The sequence below is a fragment of the Acomys russatus genome, chromosome 19 (genome assembly GCF_903995435.1).
Source record: "Acomys russatus chromosome 19, mAcoRus1.1, whole genome shotgun sequence".
NCBI classification, from domain to species: domain Eukaryota; kingdom Metazoa; phylum Chordata; class Mammalia; order Rodentia; family Muridae; genus Acomys; species Acomys russatus.
In genome coordinates this window covers 12,365,427-12,388,960 of record NC_067155.1, presented here as the reverse complement: position 1 = coordinate 12,388,960, position 23,534 = coordinate 12,365,427, and the positions used below count along the sequence as shown (strand labels likewise).

The 23,534-nt window shown below is 45.0% G+C and overlaps 1 protein-coding gene across 1 annotated transcript; it reads left to right on the top strand.

Annotated features, from left to right (window-relative positions):
• Positions 1–1,330: 1,330 nt before the first annotated feature.
• On the top strand, positions 1,331–15,490 carry LOC127203195 (carcinoembryonic antigen-related cell adhesion molecule 3-like). Its single transcript, XM_051161991.1, has 7 exons — positions 1,331–1,391; positions 2,442–2,801; positions 5,618–5,977; positions 8,868–9,227; positions 10,603–10,959; positions 13,818–14,165; positions 15,207–15,490. Exons 1-7 carry the CDS (start codon positions 1,331–1,333, stop codon positions 15,488–15,490), a joined length of 2,130 nt encoding a protein of 709 aa, XP_051017948.1.
• The last annotated feature ends 8,044 nt before the right edge of the window (positions 15,491–23,534 follow it).

Sequence of the window (23,534 nt, the reverse complement as noted above, 5' to 3'; positions counted from 1 at the left end):
GGGCCCACAAATGAAGGTACAGTCCCTCTGTTTGTCCCCTCTCCTTTGAAAACATAGCCAATGTCCTAGAAATTTTCTAAGCATAAGGCTCCTTCCAAGAGTCTCCATCCTCTGCATGAACTTTTATTCCACCTTTAGTCCAGGACTTTCCAGGAAAAATATGGAACTTTGTCTAGATCCACACCATATTAGTTGGAAATTGAATGTCTGGAGTACACAGTAGGCAGGATGACAGGGCATATCTCACACCTGTGCTGAAAGGACCAGGGCAGGTCACTTTTGACTTGAGGACCACCCCCACTGTTGGCCTAGACATTGCAGTTCTCACAGTGATCTCCAGGGGGCAATATCAGGATACATACTCAACACTCAGAAAATTGTTTCCCTGAGCCATGACCTTGCCAGGAAACTGGTATCCGTCCTGTCCCTACTACCCTGGAGCTCCCTCCCAAGTCTTTGCTCAGTTTCTTTCATCTGAGAACAACCCTGCCTGAGGAACATTAAAGTGCCCCCTCCCCAGCATCTTCCAAGGGTAATACAGGATTTATTCAGTGGAATCACTTAGAACAAGGACAGTGGTGATCCAGAAAGATTAGAAAGATCTTAGGCTCTCCCAACATACAGCTCAGCCAACACACAATGCGGGAAGGCTGCCTTGAAACCCTCTATAGGAAGAGGGAGCCCACAGTCCTTTCCAGAACACACTGACAACCTCTTCCCCAACACTGAGGAAGTGAAACTCCTCACACAAATGCTCCTGGGCTTCTCTCCTGGCTCAGGAATTTGGCTAGTGACATTAGTGATAAAAGGTTGATCTTCATCCCTGGTCATCACTTAGCTGGTGTCTGCCAAGAACTCAGAGGCATCTCTGTCACCTTCCTGCTGGGAAATCCCACATTCCAAGAGCAATGGGGACCCATGGCAGACTGGGTGCTCTGCTTTGTCTCTGTGTCACAGGGACACACAGACATGATAGCATTTCCCTCTTTGATATTGACAGACCCAAGGCCAGGACATGACAGATATCAGCTCTGGGATGAGCTGTTGTTCTATGAGGTCACGGGGATGCTCATCAGCCTTGTTGCTCAATATAATGCTTGGGGGAGAAAGGCAAAGAGAAAAGTTGAGAAGGATGCAGAGGCAACACTGAGAGTGGAAGGGACAGAGCAGCTCCTTGGACACAGACCCCACCAGTCACAGTCTGTGGGATTCTGTGAAGTGCTCCTTCCTGAGAAGACAATCAGTTCAGAGGTCAGAAGGACAGCAGAGGCTGTGGGCCTTGCAGAATCTGAAGCTCTTCTCCTCAGAGGACGTCACAGTGAGAAGTCTGATGGTGGTTTCCTCCATGGTTTCCTTCAAAGAGAACTTCTGGCAGGGGCTCCTGCTCATAGGTAAGAGTCCTCAATCCCTGACTGTGTGTGGGTGGAGGGGAACTACAAGTCAGACTTGAGTTGTCTAAAGAGGACAGGAGTCCAAAATGAGATTAGGGATTTCTTCTTGACATTATAGGGCAAAATATACAGCGAGGGAATCGATTCAGCCTCCTGAAGCTCTCTGTGGACAGGTAGTGATGAGGAGGGAAGAGGCCCAATGTTCTCTACTCAAACCAAATCATGTTGGCTGCTCTGTTCTGAAGACCGATGCTCCCAGTCATGACTGGGCGACCCTCCAAATCAAAATCAAACTGCAGTGTCCAGCGAAATGGCTCAGTGTGTGGAGATCGTGACAACCTGAATTCAGTCTTCAGCTCCCACACTTTAGATGAGAGAACAGACTCATGAGGCTCCTCTCAGCCCTTTACACATTTGCTGTATCATGCACTCTCATGTGCATACACTGAGATGTGAGCCTTCACACACCCACACATATGATACATAAGTAATATGACAATACTTAATTTACCCTTGAGTATAATTATTTGTTGTTAGCTACAAACCTGGCAATTATGTAGATTAACCCATGGACACACCCTTCCTTCCTACCTTCGTTCCTTTGCTCCTTCCTTCATTTCTTTTTGTTTGTTTGTTTCTTCCTTCCTTCCTTCCTTCCTCCATTCATGTCCAAGTCTTTTCCAGGAATACAATCATCCTAATATGGCAGACTAAGCCTTGTCCTCACATAGCCCTGGTCAGAGTATCTGCAAGATGATGTCAGGGGTTGCCTGGTACCACAAAGAGAAAGAAGAAAGTCAGAAAGTGAGGACATTCCAGAGAAAGAGGTCAGTGAAGCATCCTCACACCAAATATAGGGACACTGAAGGGCAAGCCAGGCAGACACTTGAGCAGAGAATTTCTAAGAGGTAAGTACACAGTGAGAGACTCTGAGGGAATGGTGGTGATATTGCTGACTTCCATTAAGGTGGGGAGGTACACCCCTACCCACTAACTTGAGTGATGTTCACACCCACTCAATATTGATTGTTTCTCTCTCTTCCCTTTTAGCCTCCCTTTTAAGCTGCTGGCACCCAACTACCACTATCCGCATGACCACTAGATTTGTGCCATTCCCCATGTTTGAAGGAGAAAACTTCGTTCTCCGTGTTACAAATCTGCCAGACAATCTTACAGCCTTTGTCTGGTTCAAAGAGATAACAGAAAAGAGCCACGAGATTGCACTGTATGCAGCGAATGCTAAAGGTAATATGACAGGGCATGCATACAGTGGCAGAGAGACAATCTACAGTGATGGATCTCTGCAGATCCACAATGTCACCCAGAAGGACACAGGATACTATATTCTAGAGGGCTATAATAGGCAAGCAGAAATTGTATCAACATCACCCATATACCTCCTCATCTACTGTAAGTGATTCACCATGGTTGGTGGGTGGGGTTGATTCCACTAGACACACATATTGGCAAGGGATCATGTTCATTTCCCCTCTTTATGTATTTCCTTTGGAAAAGAGGGGTTAACCTAAGGGAATTACCTAGAGAGAGGTCCAAGACATTTCATAAATGCCCAGGGAGCACATAGGCAGACCCATCACGCAACTGAGAATGTGATGTCACCATCTGAAGCCCTACATGGGATGGTGGAGTCCAGAGCCCTTTCAGGGACTCAGGTCACCTCCTCCCACACACCCAGAGGGTTAGAGGCTCCTGATACATCTGCTTCTGGGCCTTTGTTCTCTGTCAGAACCCTGACTGGTGATTTCAGTGAGAATGCGTTTGTCCTTTTCTGTACTCAGCCTCAAAGCCATTTTTGCCACATGCTTGATGAGAGCAGACTCCATGTTTCCAGAGCATTGAGAACACAGGTCAGACTGAGTGCACAGCTGGGTTTCTGTGTCAGAAAGGGAATTCAGAGGCACCCTCACTGTTGCTGACAGACCAGGTCCAGGAGAGGCAGAGGGAATCCCAGGTTGAATGGCTGTTCTCTCAGGGATCATGGATGCCTATCAGTTTGTAACTTATTGTGTGGTCTCTAGGACGAGAAAGTAAAGACAGAAGGGAGAGGTACAGCATGCAGCATGGAGAGTGCTGCATGGTCCTGAGATGTCACTCACTCATTCATTCATCCACACATTCATTCATACATTCATTCGTTCATTTTCCACAGGTATTGAAATTTGTTTTGAAAGGTGATATTTTCCATTAATGTGTTTATTTAATCTCTACAGCCAGATCCTAGCTCCCTTCCTCCTCTCCTCTCAGTCCCATCCTCATGGCCCCTTCAATCACCTTTTCCTTTTTATTTATTTATTTATTGTGTGTACAATTTTGTGTTTGCATGTACACCTGTACACCAGGGGAGGGCACCAGATCTTATTATAGATGGATGTGAGCCACCACAGGGTTGCTGGGAATTGAACTCAGAACGTTTGGTAGAGCAGCCAGTGCTCTTAACCTCTGAGCCATCTCTCCAGCACCTCATTTCCTTTTTATCAGAAAAGGGCAGGACCCAACGGGGCAATAACATACCCAGGCACTTCAAATGGCAGCCTGACTAAGAACATCCCATCCCATTGTAGCCTGACAAGGCAGCACAGCTAGAGAAATGGGATCCAAAGGTAAGCAACAGAGTCAGAGACAGCCCAACACTCACTGTTAGGGAACTCACATGTTGACTGCATTGCATATCAGCTGCATATGTGTAAGGTGTCTAGGTCTAGCCCATGCATACTCTTTGGTTGGTGGTTCAGCCTTTGTGAGCCCCCATAAGTCTAGATTAGTTGACTCTGTAGGTCTTCTTGTGGTGTCCTTGACCCATCCATTTCACTCTGTTCTTCTTCCCACTATTCCACAAAACTCCCCGAGCTCCGCCTATTGTTTGTCTGTGGGTCTCTGCATATGTTTCCATCCAAAGCTGGATGAAGCCTCTCAGAAGATAGTTGTTCTAGGCTATTTGTATTATTCTTATGTTTGGTCTTTTCCTAGTGTCCAACATTTCCTGGATGTTTTGCATTAAAAAAAATTTAGACCTAACATTTTCTTTGACCAATGTATCACTTTCTTCTGTCATATCTTCTACGCCTAATATCCTCTCTCCCATCTCTCCTATTCTGTTGGTGATGCTTGTGTCTGTAGTTCTTGTTCTCTTTCCTAGGCTTCCATTTCTAGAACCTTCTCAGTTTGTGTTTTCTTTATTGCTTTTATTTTCATTTTCATGTTTTGACAGTTTTATTCATTTCATTCTCCTGTTTGTATTTTTTCTTTATTTCTTTAAGGAATTTATTTATTTCCTTCACCTGTTTGATTATATTTTCCTGAATTTCTTTGAGGGATTTATTCATTTCTTGTTTAAAGGCTTCTATTATCTTCATAAGATTATGTTTAAGCAAGTTTTCTTACTGTTTTGCTGTTTTTGGATATCCACGACTTGTTTTAGTAGGATAACTGGTGGTGACACGCTCTGGATTTTTTTTGAATGTGCTCTTACACTGTCCTTTAGCTGTCTGGCTTTCATTGGTGTTGGCGTGGTGGAACCTGATGGCAGTAGACCTCTGGATTGCAGGTGGATCTGGGATTCTGTGTTGGCTTCAGGCCTCTGGTGGTCCCTGGTGGCTACTGTCTTGGTAGTCCTTAATGGGTGCCACCCCTGGGATTGAAGGTAGAGCTGGGGGCTGATAAAATGGCATGCCGATAATGAAAGTTCTGCAAGAGATGATCTGTTTTTCCTTTTCATCTCCTTAAAGCCCTGTAGAATGCCTGAAGTTTTAAGGGCACCATTTAAAAAATTATACAGATCCAAGTTCTCACAATAACCTAGTCATAGTGGGCTTGAAGTAAATAAACCTAAAAAGTGATGTCACCTGTGGACAAGAACTACAAGAGGAACAGACAAAGAACAAAAGGAGTTAGAGGGTGAAGTTCCAGGTCTTGTAGGGAGTGAAGTGGTGGAGGAATCACCAATTATCAATCTACATGGTATGTGAGCAGGGAAATGAGGGCACTGAGCTAGAGCTATAGTGATACACAAGTCAGAGCTCCATGTACATACAACGCCAAGTGCAGGGACACTGAGTTTATGGAGGTGATTTGCTGACCACCATAAAGTAGGGCATGGAGATGCTCACTCACACAGTTTGCCTGAGGAATGAACACATCTCAGGACACAGGGATCCATCTTAACCAAAAACGTGAGTTCTAAGTTGGATCTCTATCTTTCCTTCTAGCTTCCCCTTTGACGTGTGGACACCCTCCCACCTCTGCTCAGCCCACCATTGAATTAGTGCCTCCCAATGTTGCTAAAGGAGGAAGCGTTCTTCTACTCGTTCACAACCTCCCAGAGAAGATTCAAGAAATTTTCTGGTACAAGGGGGTAGGCATGTCCAAGAACCAAGAGGTTTCTCAGTATGTAATAGCCAAGAATGCAAGTGTGGATGGACCTTCACACAGCGGTAGAGAGACCATGTACAGCAATGGATCCTTGCTAATCCACAATGTTACTGGGAAGGACACAGGATTCTATACTCTACGAACTCTGAGCACAGATATGAAAGATGAAGTGGCGCATGTACAACTCCTGGTGGGTGGTAAGTGATTGTCTGTGATCAGTCAGCGCTGGGTGGGGCTTAGACACACAGGACTGTCACACCTGGCATGTGACCTCTCTTCCTCTGTACTGTGTCTCCATGTTGGACTTTGAGGTCTTAGTGCTGGACACACATTCTGTAGATAGGTGACATAGGTTAGACTACTGCCCTGATCCCCCTTTCAAAGATTAGAGGGGGGGTAGGAAAGGGAATCTTAGCCAAGGGGCATTGGACTCAGTCCAGTTTCTTGAGGTTCTCACCATGAACATGGTATGAGAAAGATCCTGTTGGCAACAGGCAGACTTTGTGTCCTCACAGAGAAGTGAGTACCAGGAATCCCTGGCTCCAGCCCTCTGTTCTAGCTTGGACTACAAGTGATCCTGAAAAGTATTTTTGCAAGGGCTGGAGACTTACTGTTGCAGATGACAGGGATCAATGGTTTTTGGCCATCCATCTTTCATGGGAACCAACCAGTGCACTGATTTGAGAGCCTCCGCTGAGCAAGGTCACCTGGGCACCTCCTGAGACTCAGCATGAACAGCAGAGCTGACCAAGTCATCAGGCCATGAGCCAATTGTTCACAATGGCTTATGAGACCTCATAGGAAGTTCAGGGTACCCAAGGGGAGGAACAAAGGACAAAGGTCTTCCTGGCAAGTGCTTGTCCTCAGAGGTCCAGGCTAGGGAATTCTCATTGGTAGCAAAACAGTAACAGGCTCTGCTGTTGGTGACAGCTCTCCAACATAGGCATCAGTCAGCCATCCTATTGATCCCAGGTGGCAGTATTATGTCACAATCAAACACTGACATGCTGGTTTCCTGGAGAAGATGAAAGAAACTGTTTCCATTTCTGTCCCAGCAGTCCTGGAGGTCCCTTCCACAAGGTCAGTTTGACCTACTGGCTGTTTCTGGTAGCCCAGAAAAGTACTAGAGGACTCTGTTCAACATTCTCCCCTCTAGCATCTTGAGTTGGGGATAGAGTGATGACATCTCAGCCAACACAGGAGGCTGCAACTCAGGTTCCTCACTGAAATCCTCCACAGCAGAGTGAGCCCAAACTTCTTTGCTGCACACGCAGAACATGGATCTCCTGATACAACTAACTGCTCCTGAATGATTGTCCCGGATCAGACCCTGAATGCTAACACTAGTGATTACTGAGGAGTGTCCTATTCCTGGGGTCACCCAGCTGGTCCCTTTTCAGCCCTCACAGACATCTCTGCCACCTTGTGGCTATGCATACAGTCTACTTTCCCAGAATTGAGGACATGGGGATCACTTGGTGTCCAGTGGAGTTTCTGTGTCACCAAGGATGTGTAGGGAGCACAGGGTCCCCTTCTCAGTGGTGAGAGAGACAAGGCCAGCAAAAGGCAGAGGTCGACTCTGGGGTGAACCACTGGGCTCTGGCTCACAGGGGTGCTTATCAGCCTGTTGCTCCCTGTGTAGTTTAGAATCTGCATCATAAGGGGAAGGAGAGGGAGAGAAGTACCTGGAAACACTGAGGGGAGAAGACAGCAGTGCCTCAGACAAGCACCCCACCCACAGTCCATAGGACTCTGTGAGGTGCTTTTACCTCAGTGCAAACTCAGCTCAGAGGGAGTCAGGACCAGAGAGATGCTGACGCAGAAGTTCCTCGATATTGTGCGAGGATGGTACTTGTATCAGAGCCCCGCTGTTTCTCTCTCCAAGGTCAAGGGTTGGTACCCTAAATGAAGAGAGAATTCCATGATACTGTGTGGCAGGGCAGAAATTAGGCCCTGACTGGAGTCTACAGGGAGAAAAAGAGTCTGAAAGAGTTCAAAGTGTCTGCTTGCCCATGAGTGGAGCTGACACAGAGGTAGACAAGGGTTCAGCAGCAGGAAGTTCTCCGTGAACAGACAATGGTAAGGGGTGTGCACAAAAGCCAGATTGTTCTCTACTCAAAGTCAATCACATTGGCCACTATATACTGGAGAGTGCTGTTCCCAACTATGATAGAGTGACTCAGAAAAAAAAGTGGCCTAGATAGGCCAGTGAGGTGTCTCAATAAGTGAAGGCAATTTCTGCCAGGCCAGAGGACCTGAGGTAAATCCTCAGCTCCCTCATGGTAGAAAGAGAGAGCCCTCTTACTCCTCAAGGTTGTCCTTTGCCACACACATAGATACCATGGCATGCACCCCCATATACACGTCTCTGCAGAAATGCATGTGGTTCACACCTGCGTGCATTCACACACATATGTAACAGGTATAAAAGTAAAATAATTAAATCAATGTGGGGTATTCACCCATCCCACAGCTGAGTCCTTTCATAAGTAAAGCCCTTCACAAGCTGGACCTTAGGACCATCAGTCTCTCATGAATTTCCATTCATTCCCTCACTCATTCCTCAGAGGTATCTGAGTTTTTTTCTAGGCACAAATTTTTCCACAAAAAAAAATTTTTAAGACAGATATTGATCCTCACTAGACCCTCACTAGATCCCAAATAGAGTGGAAGAGAAGCTAGAAGGTAAAGTCAGGTGAGGACTGTAGCCACTGAACAAACACAACAGCAGCAGCAGCAGCAGCAGCAGCAGCAGCAGCAGTAACAACAACAACACGATTCAGAGAGCCCAGACACAAAGTCTACGGGCAAAGAAGTCAATGAGTCACCACCCCACCACCAGTTTACAGTGAGTGTGAACAGGGATCAAAGTGCTGTGAGCCAGGGCCATGTGGACACCTGAGGAGAGAGTGTCACCCAGATAAAATGACAAGTGCAGGTATTGTGCTGACCTCCACCATGTAGGACAGGAAGACCCTCGCTCACACACCTTTGCAGAGCAATGGGCACATCTGCTCAGGACAGACGGCTCCATCTTAACCAAATACAAAAGTCCTAATATTGATGGGTGTCTCTCTTCCTTTCTAGCTTCCTATTTGACATGTGGACCCCTTCCCGCCGCTACTCAGCTCAGCGTTGAATCAGTGCCACCCCGTGTTTCTGAAGGTGGAAGTGCTCTTCTACTTGTTCACAATCTCCCAAGGAATGTTCGAGTAATTTTCTGGTACAAAGGGGTGGTTGTGTTCGAGAGGCAAGAGGTTGCTCATTACATAATAGCCAGGAATTCAAGTAGGAGGGGACGTGCACACAGCGGCAGAGAGACATTGTACAGCAATGGGTCCCTGCTGATCCACAATGTCACCTGGAATCACATCGGATTCTACACCCTGCGCATTCAGAGAACAAATATGAGAGAACAAGTGGCATATGTGCAACTCCAGATGGATGGTAAGTGATTGTCTGTGATCAGTCAGTGCAGGGATGGGCTAGGAAATACAGTAATGTGTCTTCTGGCCATTTAATATTGTTCCTATGGTGTGGTTTGATCACGGAGAGCAAGACAAATATGGTGGAGACAAATGGCCATAGATCAGACTCCATTGTCTGGATCCCTCCTGCATCAGGTAAGATCTTCATGGAAAGTAACTCAGCTTCTGATGTCAGACACAATCCAGTCCTGTGGCGATATCAATGCATGTTTTGCTACAAAAGACCCTGTGGGCATCAGGCCGGGCCTGATTGGGGGAAACAGAGAGAGGTGAGCACCATGAAGCCCTGGCTGTACTAATCCACCCTAGGTTCAATTACTAGTGACTCTAGGGAGCATTTTGCCAGGGCTAGAGTATTACTTAATACCTCTCAGTGCTGACTGAGAACAATGGTGTTAGCTGTCCATGTCAGACTGTTGTGTTTATATTTTCAAAACATGAGGGTCATAAATCAAATCTATGAACTGTTGCAGAGAGCGTGGAGGAATGGTGCTTACTGGCTTACTCCTCATTACATGCTTAGCCTTGATTCTTGTAGCCCCAGCATCCCTTAGGATAGGAGCGGAACTGCTTGCAGTGAACTGGACCCACCCATATCAATCAGTAGTGGCATGTTTAATTGATGCTCCACCTTTCAAATCTACACTTTTTCTTTTAAACTTTGAGTTTTCTAAACAGAGTTTCTCTGTGTATCCCTGGCTGTCCTAGACTCACTTGGTGGAGCAGGCTGGCCTCGAACTCATAGAGATCTGTCTGCCTCTGCCTCCCTGAGTGCTGGGATTACAGATGTGTGCCAATTTGCCCAGCTTCAGATCTACTCTTGCTTGTATGAAGCTCTCATGAAGCCAGCCACCATAGTTCCTGAGCCTTTTCAAAGACTTGAACCTGCCACAAACTAGACTGCTCCCTGCCTTCACCCATCCCAACCTGTGAGCTGCAGGGCAGAGCAACAAGAACGTCTAGAAGGTGGAGTCAGGGGTTGACTGGAGCCACAAAGGAAACTCGAAAAAAAAGTCAGAGAATGAAGATGGGTCTGTAGAGAAAAATTCTGAGGAGGCATAATCCCAACCTACAGTGTGCATGACTGTGTGCAGTGTCTGGCAGCCATGGAGACACCTGAAGAGAGACCTCCATGCAGAGGAGATGACACATTCCAGGTCACTGAGGGAATGAAGGATGTCATGTTGCTGACCTCCACCATGTGAGATAGACTCATCCACACTTGTATCTCTAGGCTGGGTGATGAGTCAATCCATCTGGTCAGGATGGAGGTGGCCATCTTTCCACCAAATACAATGATCCCATGTGATGTGTTTTTCTCCTTTCCCTTCCAGCCTCCCTTTCTACCTGCTGTAACCATCTCACCTCTGCCCCCCTCATGATCGATCAAGTGCCACAGAATGTTGCTAAAGGGGAAAGCGTTCTTCTCCAGGTTCATAATCTGCCACAAGATCTGCAAGCCTTTTACTGGTACAAATCTGCATATAGAAGCCAGCTTCAAAAAATTGCAGAATACAGCATTTTCACGAATTCCATCATCAGGGGGCTTAAACACAGCAGAAGAATGACAGTGTACACCAACGGATCCCTGCTGCTCCATAGTGTCAGTGAGAAAGATGCAGGATTCTACACACTAGAAACTTTAAACAGAGAGTTCAAAATTGCAACAACACATGCACGACTTGATATAAGTAAGTGGCTTCCATAGTATAGATATGTTGTATCCTGCATTATACACTGAACTCTGAGGTCTGGGCTGTGACTGTTCTCTCTCTCTCTCTCTCTCTCTCTCTCTCTCTCTCTCTCTCTCTCTCTCTCCTCTCCTCCTCTCCTCTCTCTCTCTCTCTCTCTCTCTCTCTCTCTCTCTCTCTCTCTCTCTCTCTCTCTCTCTCTCTCTCTCTCTCTCTCTCCCCACTGTGTCTCCACACTGGGGATTGGTCCCTTACTACAGGACGCACATAGTGTCCACCAACAGCTTAGATCAGGACCCCTCACTTGTCCTGGGGTAAACTCAGCCCAAGGATGTCAGACTCAGCCCACACACTCGGGGCTCTCACTGTACCTGTGGACCTGAGGAAGTCGCTGGGAGTCAGGCAGGCCCTGGCTGAGGAATCCCTGGGGTCCACACAGAGAGCAAATTTCTATCCTTAGCTGGACACCAGATGACATTATAGGCTTTACGTCACTATTTGGTCTTGACTTCCTATTAGAGCTGACATGGGACTGGGATATATTGGTCTGTGGAACCAGCCAGTGCACTGCCATGAGAGCCATGGTTAGGGTAGATCCCCTGGTCATCTTCTCCAGCAGGGAGAATAGCTGGACAGGTGCCCAGACCATTAACTAACTGTCCTGATGGACTTATGAGACCACACAGGAAGGTCAGGATTTCCAAGGGGAGGCATCAAAGTCACAAGTCCTCCTTGCAAGTGATAGTTCTAAGGGTCCAGCTCTGGAATTCTTTCCTACAGGCACCTGGTAAGAGAGGTGTTGATCTGGACAGCTCCCAGACTCGAGGTGCAGTTCCCCCAGTAATCACTAGGTGGCCTTAGAAGTACACACACTCACCACCTAGAAAAGTATTTCCAGGAGCCAGGAGATTAACTGTAGTCAGGCTTCCACTACCATCCCTACAGATCTGACCTACTGGGTGTTCCTTGGTTTCTAAGCAGCACTACCCTGACAAAGGATCCTGTGTAGTCACACATCTCTCCTGGCCCCTCCCATGGGGAAATCTAGACAGAAAACATCTGCAATCCAGGAAGGGCATGGACAGAACCAATGCATGCCTGAGCAGGCACAGGATGATGGAGGGGCCCTTAAACATCTCCCTAGTCAGATAGAATCAGTGTCATCTCTTCAGAACTCAGGTCATCTCCTGCTTCACACCCACATGTAACTCTTCACACAATTCTTGGGCACATGAAGCTCCCAGGCTTCAAGGCAATGCATTCTGACTGCTGATTCCCGTGAGAGCAGCCCTGTCCCTTTCCCAAGGCATCACTTAGCAGCATGTCACCTTCCTGCAGAGAGTGAATTCTACCTTCTCAGATCATTAAAAACATAGGTCAGACTAGGTGCTCAGGCAGGATTCAGTGTAATAAAGGACATGTTAGGAGAACACAGAGAGGGAAGCCTTTGGGTGAGCTGTTTTTAGCATATGGTACAGAGATGGCCATCAGCCTTGTTGTTTGTGTGTAGTTCAGAGGACTGAAACATATCTCTCTCTGTATCTCTCTGTCTCTCTGTCTCTGTCTCTGTCTCTCTCCTCTCTCTGTCTCCCTCTGTCTCTCTGTCTGTCTCTTTCTCATACACACACACACACACACACACACACACACACATCTATCTATCTGCCAAATGGGGAACTAGGCAGAAATATGTGTGGAAGGGACAGAGGAGGGCTTAGGACACCATCCTTGACAACAGTCAGCATTACCCTAGGAAGGTCTCCTGCCTGTGAGGAGGCTGAGCTCAGAGAGAGGGAGAGCTTGGGGCCAGGGCTAGCTCAAATGTTGTTCTCCACAGAGGGAGGGCAGAACAGGCAGCAGGAACCATGGAGCCCCATTGTGTACATCCTTGCAAAGGGTACAGCTCCTGATGACCCCTTTTGCCCCAGGACAACACTGCATGACTGTGGCAGAGGAGGAAGGGCCTCAGAGTCTGGATGGAGTCTCCTAAGGGGGAAAGATCCTTTAAGTTGCTCTCTGACCTCCATCTAGGTGCTGTGACATGCACCCACCAATACACACAGGATGACACACACTTGCACAAACACACATACTCATACCCACCCACCTACTCTCTACAGATGCGTAAGTTCATGCGAGATGGAGGTTTAACCAGTGTTGGTAGCTGCAAATACTAGAATTTCATTAACACCTGGACTTGCAAGGCCCAGGGACTTTCTTTCACCACCCACTTCTTTTTTTTTTTTTTTTCTTAGACAGGGTTTCTCTTTGTAGCCCTGGCTGTCCATGATGGCCTTGAACTCACAGGGACCCACCTGCCTCTGCTTCCTGAGTGCTAAGATTAAAGGTATGCACCACCATGCCCTCTCACCACCCACATGTATCTGAGCCCATTCAAGCTCTGGACTTTCGAGAAACATAAAACTAGTTTTTCCTAACAAGACCCTAGCTCTAGTGGACTGGAAGACAGATAACAAATCCCTCACTGAAGTGAAGTCCGGGCTTGGTTGGATCAAGGAAAGGAGAATATTTAAGAGGTCAAAAGAAGTCTGGGGCTCTGTAGAGGAATAAGAGGGCAGGGAAGGCACCCATTCCCCCATTTTCCTAGTGTGAGCAGGCATGTGAGGACACTGAGGGTAGAAACAACGTGAGGAAAGATTTCAACATAGAGGAATTGACATGATCAGGTGCATCAAATTGTTAGTTGCTTACTTCCTCTGACTGGACCAACACTCACACTCACCTTCTCCGAGTGATGGCTCTAGGTTTCTCAGGACCCAGGGCCCATGTTTTCACCAATGATAAATGTCTCAATATTGATCAAATCTATGTCTTTTCCCTTCTATCCTCCATTTTAGCCTGCATTCACCCTTCCACCACTGGCCAACTCAGCATCGAATTGGTGCCTCCCAACATTGTTAAAGGGAACAACGCTCTCCTGCTTGTTCATAATATGCCAAAGAAACTTAGAGCCTTTTACTGGTACAAATGGGTAGGCATTCTCTACAAAAATTTAATTTCTGGGAATGAAACAAACACAAATAGAAGAACACTGGGACCTGCATACAGTGGTAGAGAGACAGTGTACCCCAATGGGTCACTGCTACTGCACAATGTCACCCAGGAGGACACTGGATTCTATACCCTACGAACATTAAATATGCAGTTTGAAACTCAGGAGACACACGTGCAGCTCCACATATACAGTAAGTGATTCTCTGTGTCATCTGGGTGCTGGTGGGGTTGATTTCCCTTTACACACACAGGACTGTCAAGTGTGGACTATGCCTGCCTCCCTTCTACTTTGTGTCTCTACATTGGAGTTTGAGCACTCATTGCAGGACTCACAACGAGTAGAAACACTGAAATAGATAAGAATACCTCACCTGACTCCATCTGCAGAGGAGGATGTGTCTTGGGTAACTCAGGCCAAGGGTGCCAGTTAGCCTCAGACTCTTGGTGCTCATGCCATAAACATGGCCCTGAGAAAGATTCTGCGGACTTCAGGCAGGGACTAGCTGAGAAAACCGTGGCTTCAGCATTGTGAGGTGAACATCAGGAAGTCAAGAGTTCAGATCTCTGTCCCAGACTGAACTCTAGTTGTCCCCAGTGAGCATCTCTTCAGAGCTAGAATTGGACTTCCTGTTAGATCTGATGGGGAACAGGGCTTTATTGACTGTCCAGGTCCCACAGAGTGTGGGAGCAGCTGTGCACCACCATGACAGGTGCAGTTACGTAGGTCTCCTGGGCATCTCTTTTTCTTGAATCTCAGTGGACAGTTTAGAGGTCATAAGCCAACTGCTCTGATGAACTTAGGAGACTTACAGGAAGGACATGTTCTCAAGGGGAGGCACAGAGGAGACAGTTCTCCAGGAAGCTCACTGTCCTCATGGGTCCAGGCCAGGGAACTCTCTTATGCAGGTAAACGGTAACAGATATTGCTGATGTTAGCAGCTGTCTCATCCAAAGGTCAGGCTGTTGCTCATATCTAAGTGTAACTCATGGATACAGCAATGATTATGCACTGCATGCCCAAGTATAGGGAAACTGAGGCACATCAGACTTTGTCAGAATCTGGGCTGCACAAGCCGTGGGTGGCAGGTTCAAAGCAAAAGAAATTTGTCTGTTCTCACTGTCCCAAAGTCTCCACCATGGAGGCTTTTTTAGGTGTCTGTTGACTACAGAGGGGCTGATTGAGCTCTCTGAAGGACAGCTGTCATTTGGTCCCCTCCTTTGCTTCCTTACAGAGCCTCTGATACAGCCCTATATTTGGGTCGCAAATTCCACAGTCAGAGTACAGAGCTATGTGGTCCTCACTTGTCTCTCAGCCGACACTGAAGTCTCCACCGAGTGGTTCTTCAACAACCTGGAGCTACAGCTCACAGAGAGGATGACACTGTCCCCGACAAAGTGCTGGCTCAGGATTGACCCTGTCAGGATGGAGGATTCTGGAAAATATATGTGTGAGATCTCCAACCCAGTCAGTTCGAGGAGCAGTCCTCCAATCTTCCTGGCTGTCGTCAAAGCATGACCCCTCCTCTCATCCTACAGCAGAGTGGGAGCATTCCTTTATCATTTGGATACAAAAAATGGAAAAAAGTTACATGGTAGAAATTGTTATGTACCACTCAGGTACAGCCAGCATGTTTATTCACACCTGCAATACTGGCATAAACATGTACAACTACAAGCCAGGAAGTAAAGAGAGAAGCCATTTCCAAAGGGAGACAAATACACCAACATAGTATACAGACATGCAAAGGCCTTAAGAACTAAGGTTGTTGGACAAACATATAGCCAACTCTCAGAATGTATGCGAATTCATTTTAGGAGCTACAAACTTCTGGATGTTCTGAGTCCCCTGTTAACATGGTGCAATATTTTCAAAGAGATAAACACATTTTATATTATTAAATATGTTCTGTGAACAACTGACTCACATAAGACTGATGGTTTCTAGACACCAGTCATCCATGTGAAGTGAGGAAGACTGACAGGGGAGGGTACTGTCCATCTTTCCCACTGGACATAATTTGCATCTAGATGGTTTTGATGCACAGTTTGTTTGAGGCACAGATGTAAAATCTGTCGCAAAGGTCCCTCAAATTATTCCACATAATAGAAACAGAAGGAGCATTGCTAAATTCTTTTTTTAATATTTATTTATTTAATGTATATGAGTATACTGTCTTCATGTACACCAGAAGAGGGCATTGGATCATAATACAGATGGTTGTGAGCCACCCATGTCGGTGCTGGGAATTGAACTCAGGATCTCTGGAAGAGCAGCCAGTGCTCTTAACCACTGAGCTGTCTCTCCAACACCACTAAAATCTTTTTTTATTAATTTATTCATATTACATCTCAATTGTTAGCCCATCCTTTCTATTCTCCCATTCCTCCCTCCCTCCTACTTTCCCTCTATTCCCCTCCCCTATGTCTGTGACTGAGGAGGACCTCCTCCCCCTGTATATTTTCATAGGGTATCAAGTCTCTTCTTGGTTACCTGCTATCCTTCCTCTGAGTGCCACCGGGCCTCCCCATCAAGGGGATGTGGTCAGAAATGGGGCACCAGAGTTCACATGAAAGTCAGACCCCACTCTCCACTCAATGGTGGAAAACGTCCTCTCCATCGGATAGATCTGAGTAGGGGTTTGAAGTTTACTGCCTATATTGTCCTTAGCTGGTGCCATAGTTTGAGCAGGACCCCTGGACCCAGATCCGCGCATCATAATGTTCTTCGTGTAGGTTTCTAGGACCCTCTAGATCCTTCTGTTTCTCTATTCTCCCATGCTTCTTTCACCTAAAGTGCCATAGGATGTCCTTCCCTCTGACCCACTTCCCTAGTAAGAGAAGCATTTCATGGGACATGGGCCTTGGGCTAGTTATAAGTGAGTATATACCATTTGAGTCTTTCTGCTTCTGGGTTAACTCACTCATTATGTTCATTTCTAGCTCAATCCATTTGTCCACAAATTTTGGAAATTCCTTGTTTTTAATAGCTGAGTAGTGTTCCATAGTGTAAATGTACCACAGTTTCTTTATCCATTCTTCTACTGAGGGACACTTAGGCTGTTTCCATGTTCTGGCTATTATGAATGAGGCTGCTATGAACATGGTTGAGCTTATGTCCTTGTTGTGTGCTGGAGCATCTTCTGGGTATATTCCAAGGAGTGGAATAGCTGGGCCTTGAGGAAGCCCTCTTCCCAGTTTTTTGAGATGGCGTCAGATAGATTTCCAAAGTGGTTGTACTAATTAGCATTCCCACCAGCAATGAAGGAGTGTTCCTCTCTCTCCACATCCTTGCCAGCATGTGGTGTCTCTTGAATTTTTTGATCTTAGCCGTTCTTATGAGTGTAAGATGGAATCTCAGTGTCATTTTGATTTGCATTTCTCTGATGACTAAAGACATTGAGCATTTCTTTAAGTGTTTCTCAGCCATTCAATATTCCTCTGTTGAGAATTCTCTGTTTAATTCTAGTCCCATTTCTCAATTGGGTTATTTGGTTTGGTGGTGTTTAATTTCTTGAGTTCTTTATATATTTTGGATATTAGTCCTTTGTCAGATGCAAGGTTGGTGAAGATCTTTCCCCAGTCTGCAGGCTGTCACTTTGTTCTGTTGACAGTGTCCCCTGCCTTACAGAAGCTTCTCAGCCTCATGAAGTTCTAATTATTGATTGTTGACTTTAAGACCTGGACTGTTGGTGTTCTCTTCAGGAAATTGTCTCCTGTGACAATGTGTTCCAGACTCTTCCCCATTTTTTTCTAACCAATTTAGTGTCTGGTTTTATGTTGAGGTCTTTAATCCACTTGGACTTGAGTTTTGTGCTAGTGACAAATATGGGTCCAATTGCATTTTTCTACATGTAGACATCCAGTGAGATCAGCATCATTTGTTGAAGATGCTATTCTTTTTCCATTGGATAAATTTGGCTTTATGACCTACTATGTGATCAATTTTGGAGAAGGTTCCATGGGGTGCTGAGAAGAAGGTATAATCCTTTGTGTTTGGGTGAAAAGTTCTGTAAATATCTGTCAGATCCATTTGATTCATGATGTTGGTTAATGACATTATTTCTTGACTTAGTTTCTGTTTCAATGAGCTATCCTTCAGTGAAAGTGGGGTATTGAAGTCTCCCACTATTAATGTGTGAGGATTGATGAGTGGTTTAAGATTGTTAATAGTTCTTTTACAAATGTGGGTGTCCTTGTACTGGGAGCGTAGATGTTCAGAATTGTGATGTTATCTTGGCTGACTTTACTTTTGATGAGTATGAAGTGTCCTTCCTCATCTCTTTTGATTAATTTTGGTTGAAAGTCTATTTTATTAGATATTAAAATAGCTACACCAGCTTGTTTCTTGTGTCCATTTGCTTGGAATATCTTTTCCCAGCCTTTTACCCTGAGGTAATGTTTATCCTTGTGGCTGAGATGTGTTTCTTGAATGCAGAAGAACATTGGATCTTGTTTATGCACCCATTCAGTTACTCTGTGTCTTTTTATTAGAGAATTGAGACTATTAATGTTGAGAGATATTAGTGACCAGTGACTGTTACGTCCCTTGATTATGATGCTGGTTGCAATAGAGTGCTTGTGTGGTTATATTTTTGTGACAGTATAATTATCTATTTCCCGTGTAGTTTTGGTTGTTTGGAGCTTGTATATATCAGAAGAGGGTGTTTTGTGTTCTGCATCTGGAGTCATGAGGCACCACTTGTCTGTTGGGAATCAAATTATACTGCCCTTGCTCTTAACTACTAAGCCATGTCATTGGTCCTCTAGCAGATCTTTGAAAAGAACAAAAACCAATTATTCTCAAGTTATTCTATAACTTAGACAAATTTTCTCGAAAGCTAGCATAATACCGACAGCAAAGCCAGAAAGATACACAATAAAAATAAAATTATAGATTTAATTTCCTGATGAACATAGACAAATCTTTGCAGTAAGACACTTTTAAATGTATTTTAGTAATACATCAACATGTGCCAATTTTACAAAAAGTGATGGACTGTGAAGAAGTGCCTAGATGTTTAGAGTAAAACAGACAAGTGTGTACAGAGTCAGCAGAAGCAGTTAAATCTGCACAGTGGATATCACCATAATTCAAAGTGTGGTTTCATACACTGACTGAAAAATGGTTTTTCTGGTTGACATTTGGTTATAGGATAAAGTCCTAAGTTCTCAGTAACTTAGGATGCAGCTCATTATGCATTGAACTGGTATAGAATAATCGCCATAGAAAGTTACATCAAATGCAAAGAAATTATAACTCTTCAGAATAAAAATAAATATCAAAAGCAAGTATGACAAATTTGTGAAAGTTTAAGGACTTCAGAAACAAAATGATATATTGACACAAATTTGGCTCTATCAAACATCAAATTTACAAAACATTCAGAAAAACCTTAAAGTTTACACTTAGGACTCTTGAATTTCTCCATCAGAACACATAATTGACGGAGGAAATAAATTTTCTTGGAATCTAGTTTTCAAATTAATATAGTATGTGAGTGATCCAAATGGAAGAACTCACAAATTAGGATTTCATCATCAAACTATATCTAACACAAAAGTAATAGTGAATGCAAGAGGAGGACTCAAAATGCAACATATATTTCTTTTGTTTGTTTGTTTGTTTGTTTGTTTGTTTGTTTTTGATTTCGAAGATGTCAGCACACTGCATCTGATCAGCAGGAAATACATGACTGCACAGCGACCTAAAGACCAAATTGAGAACTACAAAACACCAGTGCTTCTGATTCTTAGGTGAGAGGGATCCAAATTGTGTGGGGGCATGGGTGGGTCCAACCCTTGCCACCCAGCTAACCCATGGAAAAATCCCTGGGAACAGCCCACGTTAGCTGCCATCTTGGGAAGGACTGTGGGAAATCCCTGCACCTTCAGGCCCTCACTGCCAGCTACCACTTGTGGACCCCAGACCAAAAAACTGTGGGATATACTTACAGCTCTGGTTTCTCACCCCACCCCCAGCCTCTGTCTGCTGCTTGCTGGATCTGGGATAGGAAGCAAACAGGCAGAGCTTAGTCCTGGCAAGGGACACAATTCACATTAGCTGCCTCCGGAGAAAAGAGTGTGGGGCATGCAAATACCTCTGAGCTCTGAGCTTTCTCAGATCCCCAGCTCCTTGCCGGCCTAGACTGGCTGGCTGGGTCATGGAACAGATAAATATACCTCTACCAGGCTGGAGAGATGGCTCAGAGGTTAAGGCCACTGACTGCTCCTCCAGAGGTCCTGAGTTCAATTCCCAGCAACCACATGGTGGCTCACAAGCATCTATAATGTGATCTAATGCCCTCTTCTGGCATGCAGGTGTACATGCAGGCAGAGCACCCTATATATGATAATAAATCATATATATATATACTTCTGCCATCCCAAGAGGGCCTGTGGAACTTAAGAACAGCTTGGAGACCTGATCTCTTACAACACCCCAACTGCTTACTAGCTGAGAACAAACCTTGTGACTGGCAGAGCTGAATCCAGCCCCGGCCACAATCCACATTAGCCGCCATCCTACGAGCAACTTCAGGCCTTGGTCTGTATACACCCACCCACCTGAAGCGTACCACTCAGACAGATAAGACACAAGGCAAGGCCACATAGCAGAGACCAGCTTGGGCCACATTACTCATTAACTGCAATCCTGCTAGCAGTGTCTGGCCCTGATCTCACCCTACCCACCTACAGCCTATAGGCCAGATCCACCTAGGTCACAGACCAGAGATATGTGGAGGCCACACCCCACATTTGCTGCTGTTTCATGAGAAGCTTGGAGCTCTAATCTCTCTCCGCTGGCCTTACCCAAATACGGCACAGAGAACCATCTGTAACACAGCAGATAGACAGAGTCCTGCCATCTGTAGGGTTCCTGAGCAACTTTGGGCTTAGAACTATATCAGCTCAATCCTCCCCTGCCTGATCCAACTGGGATACAGTCAGGGAACCCAGTGGAGCTGACATGGTGCAGCTTCTGACACCCACTGTCCAACATACTAAGGAGGTGTCTGGGGAGCCCTATCAAACAACCTTTGGCTTGGCATTCTCCTCACTTGCTCTCAATCTGCCTGGCCAACCTGGGACAGATAGCAACCTCATTGGAGGAACCCCTATGCCTGCTAACACCAGAGACAGCCATATGACTAGAGGACATCACAAGAAGACTAGCAACAAAACTGAGAGCCTTATAACAACACAGGAAACCAGTGACCTAACACAGCAAGTCCTGGAGATATGAACACCCAAGAAACACAAACAGAAGACATTAAATCTGAGATGATGAAAATGGTAGAAGCTTTGAAAGGGGAAAATAAATCACTCAAAGAAACACAGGAAAATACACCCAATCAGATGAATGAATTTAATAAATCCTATAAAGAACTACAGGACAACAGAAAAAGATCTTCACCAACCCTACATCTGACAAAGGTCTAATATCCAAAATATATAAAGAACTCAAGAAATTAAACACCACCAAACCAAATAACCCAATTGAGAAATGGGGCTTGGAACTAAACAGAGAATTCTCAACAGAGGAATATCAAATGGCTGAGAAACACTTAAAGAAATGATCAACCTCCTTAGTCATCAGGGAAATGCAAATCAAAACAACTCTGAGATTACATCTTACACCCATCAGAATGGCTAAGATCAAAAATTCAAGTGACACCACATGCTGGTGAGAATGTGGGCAGAGAGGAACACTCCTTCATTGCTGGTGGGAATGCAAACTAGTACTGCCACTTTGTAAATCTATCTGGTGCTATCTCAGAAAACTGGGAATAGGGCTTCCTCAAGACCCAGCTATTCCACTCCTTGGAACATACCCAGAAGATGCTCCAGCACACAACAAGAAACTTTGCTCAACCATGTTCATAGCAGCCTTATTCATAATAGCCAGAACATGGAAACAGCCTAACTGTGGTACATATACACTATGGAATACTACTCAGCTATTAAAAACAAGGAATTCCTGAAATTTGTGGGATAAATGGATTGAGCCAGAAATGATCATAATGAGTGAGTTAACCCAGAAGCAGAAAGAATCAAATGGTATATACTCACTTATATCTGCATACTAGCCCAAGGGGCATGTCCCACGAAAGCCTTCACTTACCAGGAAACTGAGACAGAGGGGAGGACATCCTATTGGGACACTAAATGAGAGAAGCATGAGAGAATAGCAAAGTAGAAGGATCCAGAGGGTCCTAGAAACCTACAAGTAGACCATTATGATAGGCAAATTTGGGCCCAGGGGTCCCACTCAAACTAAGGCACCAGCCAAGGACAATACAGGAGGTAAACTTTAAACCCCTACCCAGATCTAGCCAATGGTCAAAACATTCTCCACAGTTGAGTGGAGAGTGGGATATGACTTTCTCACGTACTCTGGTGCCTCACATTTGACCATATTCCCTGGAGGGGGAGACCTGGTGGCACTCAGAAGAAGGACAGCAGGTTGCCAAGAAGAGACTTGATACCCTATGAGCATATACAGGGGGAGGTAATACCCCTCAGGAACAGTCATAGGGGAGGGGAAAATGGGAGGGAGGGAAGAATGGGAGGATACAAGGGATGGGATAACCATTGAGATGTAACAAGAATAAATTAATAAAAAAATTTTTAAAAAAAAGAACTACAAGAAGATGCATCCAAAGAGATCAAAGAGATGAAATAATTGAATAAATCCTATAATGAATTACAGGAAAGTACATCCAAACAGATGAAGGAATTGAAATAAATCCTATAAAGAACTACAGGAAAATATATCCAAAGAGATGAAGGAATTGAATAAACCCTATGAAGAATTACAGGAAAACTCAATCAAACAAGAGAAAGAAATGATTAAGACTATTCAAGACCTAAGCAGGAAATTAGAAGCAACAAAGAAAGCACCATCTGAGGCAATCTCAGAGTCGGAAAACACAGGGAATAGAACAGGAACTGCGGACACAAGCCATGCCAACCAAATGCAAGAGATGGAAGAAAGAATCTCAAAATGTTAAAACTAAAAAGTTCCTGACACAAAACACCCAAGAAATCTGGCACACTATAAAAAATCCCAAATCTCAGAATAATAGGAATAGAAGAAGGAGAAGACTACAAGTTCCAAGGCCTAGAAAACATTTTCAACAAAATCATAGGAGAAAACTTCCCCATCCTAAAGAAAGAAATGCCCATTAGCATACAAGAAGCCTACAGAACTCCAAATAGATTCGACCAAAAAAAAAATCCTTCCACCACATAATCATCAAAACATTAAATGTACAAAACAAAGAAAGAATACTAAAAGCTGCAAGAGAAAAAGGTCATGTCACATATAAAGGCAAACCCATCAGAATTACACCTGACTTCTCAACAGAGTCTAGGAAAGCTACAAGGTCCTGGACAGAAGTCATGCAAACATTAAGAGACCACAGATGCCAACCCAGACTACTATACCCAGAAAAACTTTCAGTCGCCATAGATGGTGAAAGCAAGATATTCCATGACAAAACCAAGTTGGATCAGTACCAAACCAAAAATCCAACCCTACAGAAGGTGCTAGAAGGAAA